At 43.8% G+C, this 9,804-nt stretch overlaps 1 protein-coding gene across 3 annotated transcripts in view; it reads left to right on the forward strand.

The window, feature by feature from the left end:
• LOC121561454 (endothelin receptor type B) overlaps positions 1-4,982 on the forward strand; it is a 36,447-nt gene extending 31,465 nt beyond the window's left edge. Inside the window, exons 8-9 of one of the 3 annotated variants that reach the window (XM_045218419.1) lie at positions 112-271; positions 4,061-4,982. In XM_045218419.1, the coding sequence (XP_045074354.1) occupies positions 112-249 (138 nt within the window). In that variant the 3' untranslated portion in view covers positions 250-271; positions 4,061-4,982. Of the gene's footprint in view, positions 1-111; positions 272-2,071; positions 2,111-4,060 lie in introns of those variants that run through there. The other 2 variants (XM_045218420.1, XM_045218421.1) reach the window with 2 other exon arrangements.
• Positions 4,983-9,804: the final 4,822 nt, after the last annotated feature.

Raw genomic sequence — 9,804 nt, forward strand, 5'->3', positions numbered from 1 at the left:
AGATAATACCTCAGCCTTAGTTTCTATCTAACTCGTATGTGTCTGTGTCTGTGTCTGTCTGTGTCTGTGTCTATCTAACTCGTCTGTGTCTGTGTCTGTGTCTGTCTGTAGTCGTGTCTGTGCTGCTGGTGTACGAGGAGCAGCAATGTGATTCCAGAGAGAGGCGGTGTCCGCTGGAAGGGAAGCTGTCATGGCAACGAACTCGACAGAACCAGCTCTCGTTCCAGTCAGAAATACACCTCCACCTAAACAAACACTCATGCACACACAGGTACATTCATGCATGAACACACACTAACCTTTCCCTCCTGTCCAGTCCAGTCCAGTCCAGCTGAACCCAACCTAACCCCAGCATGTTTAACTTTACCCAGCCCCATTCCCTTTAAACCCAACCTAACCCCAGCCCTTACCATGGGACTAAGCAAGTCTCAGGCCGGGATTCAATCCGATCAGCAGTAGATCCATGTTATAGCACACTTGACATTTAAAGGTCATTTCCGATTGAGCCGACATATGCAGCGTTTACTGCATATTGCGTCTCCGACAAAGCGCGATCAGATTGAATACCGGCCTCAGTCTTTACCATGGACCGGTATGGACTGGTATGGACCAGTATGGACCGGTTAGGACCGGTATGGACTGGTATGGACCAGTATGGACCAGTATGGACCAGTATGGACCGGTTAGGACCGGTATGGACCAGTAGGGACCGGTTAGGACCGGTATGGACTGGTATGGACTGGTATGGACCAGTATGGACCGGTTAGGACCGGTATGGACCAGTATGGACCGGTTAGGACCGATATGGACTGATATGGACCGGTTAGGACCGGTATGGACTGATATGGACCGGTATGGACCGGTATGGACCGGTTTGGACCAGTATGGACCGGTTAGGACTGGTATGGACCGGTATGGACTGATATGGACCATAACACAGACAGAGCTGACAGTGTTATATTGAAGGAGTAAATTCCTGACTGTGTATATAATTAATAAATCCAGTCCAGTCTTATTGTTGATGAAGAATGCTGTGATAACTCCTAATGAAGCCTTAACTAGCCATGGGGGACAGGGTTTAGGTGTTAGGGTCAGGGTTTAGATGTTAGGGTCAGGGTTTAGGTGTTAGGGTCAGGGTTTAGATGTTAGGGTCAGGCTTTAGGTATTAGGGTCAGGGTTTAGATGTTAGGGTCAGGGTTTAGATGTTAGGGTCAGGGTTTAGATGTTAGGGTCAGGGTTTAGGTGTTAGGGTCAGGGTTTAGATGTTAGGGTCAGGGTTTAGGTGTTAGGGTCAGGGTTTAGGTGTTAGGGTCAGGGTTTAGGTGTTAGGGTCAGGGTTTAGGTGTTAGGGTCAGGGTTTAGGTGTTAGGGTCAGGGTTTAGGTGTTAGGGTCAGGGTTTAGATGTTAGGGTCAGGGTTTAGGTGTTAGGGTCAGGGTTTAGGTGTTAGGGTCAGGGTTTAGGTGTTAGGGTCAGGGTTTAGGTGTTAGGGTCAGGGTTTAGATGTTAGGGTCAGGGTTTAGATGATAGGGTCAGGGTTTAGATGTTAGGGTCAGGGTTTAGGTGTTAGGGTCAGGGTTTAGATGTTAGGGTCAGGGTTTAGATGTTAGGGTCAGGGTTTAGGTGTTAGGGTCAGGGTTTAGATGTTAGGGTCAGGGTTTAGATGTTAGGGTCAGGGTTTAGAGTCACTCAGGTCCTGACCACGAGCACAACCACAGAAACATATACAATCACTAAACACACACACACATACACTGAGTTTACAAAACATTAAGAACATCTGCTCTTTCCATGAGAGACTGATCAGGTGAATCCAGGTGAAAGCTATGATCCCTTATTGATGTCACTTGTTAAATCCACTTCAACCAGTGTAGATGAAGGGGAGGAGACAGGTTAAGGAAGGATTTTTAAGCCTTGAGGCAATTGAGACATGGATTGTGTATGTGTGCCATTCAAAGGGTGACTGGGCAAGCCAAAAGATTGAAGTGCCTTTGAACGGGGTATGGTAGTAGGTGCCAGGCGCACCGGTTTGTGTCAAGAACTGCAACGCTGCTGTGTTTTTCACACAACAGTTTCCCGTGTGTATCAAGAATGGTCCACCACCCAAAGGACACCCAGCCAACTTGACACAACTGTGGGAAGCATTGGAGTCAACATGGGCCAGCATCGCTGTGGAATGCTTCCGACACCTTGTAGAGTCCGTACCCCGATGAATTGAGGCTGTTCTGAGGGCAAAAGGGGGGGTGGGGGGTGGGGTGCAACGCAATATTAGGAAGGTATTCCTAATGTTTTATCCACTCAGTATACAGTGAGGGAAAAAGTATTTGATCCCCTGCTGATTTTGTAAGTTTGCCCACTGACAAAGAAATGATCAGTCTATAATTTTAATGGTAGGTTTATTTGAACAGTGAGAGACAGAATAACAACAAAAAAATCCAGAAGAACGCATGTCAAAAATGTTATAAATTGATTTTCATTTTAATGAGGGAAATAAGTATTTGACCCCCTCTCAATCAGAAAGATTTCTGGCTCCCAGGTGTCTTTTATACAGGTAACGAGCTGAGATTAGGAGCACACTCTTAAAGGGAGTGCTCCTAATCTCAGTTTGTTACCTTTATAGAAGACACCTGTCCACAGAAGCAATCAATCAATCAGATTCCAAACTCTCCACCATGGCCAAGACCAAAGAGCTCTCCAAGGATGTCAGGGACAAGATTGTAGACCTACACAAGGCTGGAATGGGCTACAAGACCATCGCCAAGCAGCTTGGTGAGAAGGTGACAACAGTTGGTGTGATTATTCGCAAATGGAAGAAACACAAAAGAACTGTCAATATCCCTCGGCCTGGGGCTCCATGCAATATCTCATCTCGTGGAGCTGCAATGATCATAAGAACGGTGAGGAATCAGCCCAGAACTACACGGGAGGATCTTGTCAATGATCTCAAGGCAGCTGGGACCATAGTCACCAAGAAAACAATTGGTAACACACTACGCCGTGAAGGACTGAAATCCTGCTGCGCCCGCAAGGTCCCCCTGCTCAAGAAAGCACATATACAGGCCGGTCTGAAGTTTGCCAATGAACATCTGAATGATTCAGAGGAGAACTGGGTGAAAGTGTTGTGGTCAGATGAGACCAAAATGGAGCTCTTTGGCTTCAACTCAACTCGCCGTGTTTGGAGGAGGAGGAATGCTGCCTATGACCCCAAGAACACCATCCCCACCGTCAAACATGGAGGTGGAAACATTATGCTTTGGGGGGTTTTTTCTGCTAAGGGGACAGGACAACTTCACCGCATCAAAGGGACGATGGACAGGGCCATGTACCGTCAAATCTTGGGTGAGAACCTCCTTCCCTCAGCCAGGGCATTGAAAATGGGTCGTGGATGGGTATTCCAGCATGACAATGACCCAAAACACACGGCCAAGGCAACAAAGGAGTGGCTCAGGAAGAAGCACATTAAGGTCCTGGAGTGGCCTAACCAGTCTCCAGACCTTAATCCCACAGAAAATCTGTGGAGGGAGCTGAAGGTTTGAGTTGCCAAACGTCAACCTCGAAACCTTAATGACTTGGAGAAGATCTGCAAAGAGGAGTGGGACAAAATCCCTCCTGAGATGTGTGCAAACCTGGTGGCCAACTACAAGAAACGTCTGACCTCTGTGATTGCCAACAAGGGTTTTGCCACCAAGTACTAAGTCATGTTTTGCAGAGGGGTCAAATACTTATTTCCCTCATTAAAATGCAAATCAATTTATAACATTTTTGACATGCGTGTTTCTGGATTTTGTTGTTGTTATTCTGTCTCTCACTGTTCAAATAAACCTACCATTAAAATTATAGACTGATGATTTCTTTGTCAGTGGGTAAACGTACAAAAATCAGCAGGGGATCAAATACTTTTTTCCCCCCTCACTGTATATCCAATCAATAATCACATGCACACATACAAACTGTGCTAATAAATCAAGGAGAATGATGGGAGCAAATGTCACTACTGACATCTGAATGAGATGTGGAGTTACACATGACCAGGGCCAGACAACAGCTACTGTTTCTCCCAGACAAGGTTGATCTCCAGTACTGGCATCATGTTATCAGAGAGAGGACAGCTTGATGTCTGCAGGGCTACATCATCTTGTGATCCACAGCACAGAGCAGAGCCAGGAGAGGACAGCTTGATGTCTGCAGGGCTACATCATCTTGTGATCCACAGCACAGAGCAGAGCCAGGAGAGGACAGCTTGATGTTGTTGGAGATGAAATGCCATGGCGCATCACAGTCATGCGGTCGGATCGACTTCACAAACACAGCTAACAACCGGCAGCTGGTTCCTTGTAATACTGTTATGATGCTGTTAAGACCTGTTAAGACCTGTTCAGACCTGTTATGATGCTGTTAAGACCTGTTAAGACCTGTTCAGACCTGTTATGATGCTGTTAAGACCTGTTCATGTTGTCATTTCATCTTCTTACCACTACTAGTACTCTGTAGAAACCAGTATGTAGAATACCTAAGGTGGCAAAGTTCTGGGAACTTTCTCAAAATTCCCAGGTTTTTTCCGAACTCTTTTTTGGTGGATTCTGGATTTCCTGTGTAGGCCTATTCTCTCCTGATTCTAGGAATCTTCCAACCGGAATTTCTGGAAAACCTGGGAATTTTGGGAAAGTTAGCAACCCTAATATAGCCTTCCCACCATTATGTATACAGCTTTCAACTTTGTCTATATATTGTCTCAGTGCCTTCAGATGTATTTTTATAAGAAAATATCTTCTTGCAAGACATTTATTCAAACTGTCCAAATTATTACCCTTTATCTTTACAAATACTGTAATATATATTGTGACTATCTTCAAATATATCCACTTTATCGATGTGTTTTCCTATTATGTAAAATATAACTATTGCTGGAGTTTTTCATATTAACAAAGCTTTTATATTGTACCTAGTTTACCGATATGCAGCAATAAATACTATTTTATCACAGTGTGGTTTCAAACTCTCTGGATCCCAATATGATTATAGTTAACCCTCAGAATAATCACTCTCTGGATCCCAATATGATTATAGTTAACCCTCAGAATAATCACTCTCTGGATCCCAATATGATTATAGTTAACCCTCAGAATAATCACTCTCTGGATCCCAATATGATTATAGTTAACCCTCAGAATAATCACTCTCTGGATCCCAATATGATTATAGTTAACCCTCAGAATAATCACACTCTCTGGATCCCAATATGATTATAGTTAACCCTCAGAATAATCACTCTCTGGATCCCAATATGATTATAGTTCACCCTCAGAATAATCACTCTCTGGATCCCAATATGATTATAGTTAACCCTCAGAATAATCAAACTCTCTGGATCCAATAAGATTATAGTTAACCCTCAGAATAATCACTCTCTGGATCCCAATATGATTATAGTTAACCCTCAGAATAATCAAACTCTCTGGATCCAATAAGATTATAGTTAACCCTCAGAATAATCACTCTCTGGATCCCAATATGATTATAGTTCACCCTCAGAATAATCACTCTCTGGATCCCAATATGATTATTGTTAACCCTCAGAATAATCAAACTCTCTGGATCCCAATATGATTATAGTTAACCCAAGTCAGAATAATATAACTCTGGATCCAATAAGATTATAGTTAACCCAAGTCAGAATAATATAACTCTGGATCCAATAAGATTATAGTTAACCCAAGTCAGAATAATATAACTCTCTGGATCCAATAAGATTATAGTTAACCCAAGTCAGAATAATATAACTCTCTGGATCCAATAAGATTATAATTAACCCAAGTCGTTTTTACATGACTGGTCAGGGGTGGAGCCATGGGTGGAGCCAGGGGTGGAGCCATGGGTGGAGCCATGGGTGGGCCTTGGAGGGCATAGGCCCACCCACTTGGCAGCCAGGCCCAGCCAATCAGAATGAATTTCTCCCCACAAAAGGGCATTATTACAGACTGAAATACTCCTCAGCACCCCCTCCACCCCACCTCAGACGATCCCGCAGGTGAAGAAGCCGGATGTGGAGGTCCTGGGCTGGCGTGGTTACATGTGGTCTGCGGTTGTGAGGCCGGTTGGACGTACTGCCAAATTCTGTAAATCGACATTGGAGGCAGCTTATGGTAGAGAAATTAGCATGACATTTTCTAGCAACAGCTCTGGTGGACATTCCTGCAGTCAGCATGTCAATTGAACGCTCCCTCAAAACTTGAGACATGTGTCATGACAAAACAGCACATTGTAGAGTGGCCTTTTATTTTCCCCAGCACAAGGTGCACCTGTGTAATGATCACGCCATTTAATCAGCTTCTTGATATGCCACACCTGTCAGGTGGAGATTATCTTGGCAAAGGAGAAATGCCCTCTAACAGGGTTGTAAACACATTTCTGACAAAAATGTTAGGAAAAAAGCTTTTTGTGAGTATGAAACATTTCGGGGATCTTTTATTTCAGCTCATGAAACATGGGACCAACACTTTACATGTTGCGTTTATATTTTTGTTCAGTGTAGAATCCCTTGAACATTCTGTAACCTTTGGCTTCATCACAGGACTACAGTTCTATAAAACTGTACTTCCTGACGGTCCGACTACCCGTTAATAAATAATAATTGATAACTAATCCCAGGTAGTTCAAGATGGCAACAACACCTCCACTACGCTGATCCACAATACAGGGGTGTGTCCTCAGCCCCCTCCTGTACTCCCGGTTTACCCATGACAACGTGGCCAAGCACGTCTCCAACTCTATCAAGTTTGCAGACAATACAACAGTAGCTATCACCCGGTACCTTAGAGACTGCTGTCCTATGTACATAGAGTCATTGGGTTAGGGTTAGGGTTAGGGTTAGGGTTCACCCGGTACCTTAGAGACTGCTGTCCTATGTACATAGAGTCATTGAACACTGGTCACTTTAATAAGTGTTTACTTACTGTTTTCCCATTTTATATGTAAATACTGTATTCTAGTCAAGGCTTATTCTATATAACTACTGCTGTACACACCTTTTCTATTCATACCGTTTTATCAACTTCATATGTACACTGCTCAAAAAAATAAAGGGAACACTTAAACAACACAATGTAACTCCAAGACAATCACACTTCTGTGAAATCAAACTGTCCACTTAGGAAGCAACACTGATTGACAATAAATGTCACATGCTGTTGTGCAAATGGAATAGACAACAGGTGGAAATTATAGGCAATTAGCAAGACACCCCCAATAAAGAAGTGGTTCTGCAGGTGGTGACCACATGCCACTTCTCAGTTCCTATGCTTCCTGGCTGATGTTTTGGTCACTTTTGAATGCTGGCGGTGCTTTCACTCTAGTGGTAGCATGAGACGGAGTCTACAACCCACACAAGTGGCTCAGGTAGTGCAGCTCATCCAGGATGGCACATCAATGCGAGCTGTGGCAAGAAGGTTTGCTGTGTCTGTCAGCGTAGTGTCCAGAGCATGGAGGCGCTACCAGGAGACAGGCCAGTACATCAGGAGACGTGGAGGAGGCCGTAGGAGGGCAACAACCCAGCAGCAGGACCGCTACCTCCGCCTTTGTGCAAGGAGGAGCAGGAGGAGCACTGCCAGAGCCCTGCAAAATGACCTACAGCAGGCCACAAATGTGCATGTGTCAGCTCAAACGGTCAGAAACAGACTCCATGAGGGTGGTATGAGGGCCCGACGTCCACAGGTGGGGGTTGTGCTTACAGTCTATATATAGGCTATATACAGGGAGTAGCAGTACTGAGTGGATGTGCTGGGGTACGAGGTAATAACATGGCTATATACACATCACTGTATTTTCTATTTATTTTTATTTATTTCACCTTTATTTAACCAGGTAAGCCAGTTGAGAACAAGTTCTCATTTACAACTGTGACCTGGCCAAGATAAAGCAAAGCAGTGCGATAAAAACAACACAGAGTTACATATGGGGTAAAACAAAACAAAGTCAAAAATACAACAGAAAATATATATACAGTGTGTGCGAATGTAGTAAGTTATGGAGGTAAGGCAATAAATAGGCTAAAGTGCAAAATAGTTACAATTTCGTATTAACACTGGAATGATAGATGTGCAAAAGATGATGTACAAATAGAGATCCTGGGGTGCAAATGAGCAAAATAAATAACAATATGGGGATGAGGTAGTTGGGTGGGCTAATTTCAGATGGGCTGTGTACAGGTGCAGTGATGCAGTATATCAGGACAGCGATTACTCACCTCGTATTGGACGAATCATTTTTTATTCAACGAGTCGGACGCAAAGGATATTCTACAGACACCCGACAAGGCCCAAATCCCCGTCATTCGCATGAGAAAGAGACGGAGATATCGTGGACGTAGGTCGGGGTGCCTTGTAAGGATCCGACGGCGAGCAAGTAATCTGCCTCTTCCATCAATCCTATTAGCCAATGTTCAATCATTGGAAAACAAAATGGGCGACCTACGATCAAGAATATCCTACCAACGGGACATTAAAAACTGTAATATCTTATGTTTCACCGAGTCGTGGCTGAACGACGACATGGACAACATACAGCTAGCGGGCTATACGCTACATCGGCAGGATAGAACGGCTGACTCTGGTAAGACAAGGGGTGGCGGTCTGTGTATATTTGTAAACAACAGCTGGTGCACGAAATCTAATATTAAGGAAGTCTCGAGGTTTTGCTCGCCTGAGGTAGAGTATCTCATGATAAGCTGTAGACCCACTATCTACCAAGAGAGTTTTCATCTATATTTTTCATAGCTGTCTATTTACCACCACAAACCGATGCTGGCATTAAGATTGCACTGAATGAGCTGTATAAGACCATAAGAAAACAGGAAAACACTCATCCAGAGGCAGCGCTCCTAGTGGCCGGGGACTTTAATGCAGGGAAACTGAATGAGCTGTTTAAGACCATAAGCAAACAGACTCCTGAACAGCTATTTGCATTGCCCCTCCCCCCCCACCCCCTCTTTTACTCTGTTTATTATCTATGCATAGTCACTTTAACTCTACCCACATGTACACTACTGTTCAAAAGTTTGGGGTCACTTAGAAATGTCCTTGTTTTTGAAAGGAAAGCCATTTTTTCGTCCATTAAAATAACATAAAATTGATCAGAAATACAGTGTAGACATTGTTAATGTTGTAAATGGTTATTGTAGCTGGAAACGGCTGATTCTTAATGGAATATCTACAGAGGTCCATTATCAGCAACCATCAGTCCTGTGTTCCAATGGCACGTTGTGTTTGCTAATCCAAGTTTATCATTTTAAAAGGCTAGTTGATCATTAGAAAATCATTTTGCAATTATGTTAGCACAGCTGAAAACTGTTGTGCTGATTAAAGAAGCAATAAAACTGGCCTTCTTGAGACTAGTTGAGTATCTGGAGCATCAGCAATTGTGGGTTCGATTACAGAATCATCAGTCTATTCTTGTTCTGAGAAATGAAGGCTATTCCATGCGAGAATTGCCAAAAAACTGAAGATCTCGTACAATGCTGTGTACTACTCCCTTCACAGAACAGCGCAAACTGGCTCTAACCAGAATAGAAAGAGGAGTGGGAGGCCCCGGTGCACAACTGAGCAAGAGGACAAATACATTAGTGTCTAGTTTGAGAAACAGACGCCTCACAGGTCCTCAACTGGCAGCTTCATTAAATAGTACCCGCAAAACACCAGTCTCAACGTCAACAGTGACTCTGGGATGCTGACCTTCTAGGCAGAGTTGCAAAGAAGAAGCCATATCTCAGACTGGCCAATAAAAAGAAAAGATTAAGATGGGCAGTCTGAGA

The sequence above is a fragment of the Coregonus clupeaformis genome, unplaced genomic scaffold (assembly GCF_020615455.1).
Source record: "Coregonus clupeaformis isolate EN_2021a unplaced genomic scaffold, ASM2061545v1 scaf1562, whole genome shotgun sequence".
In the NCBI taxonomy this organism is placed as follows: domain Eukaryota; kingdom Metazoa; phylum Chordata; class Actinopteri; order Salmoniformes; family Salmonidae; genus Coregonus; species Coregonus clupeaformis.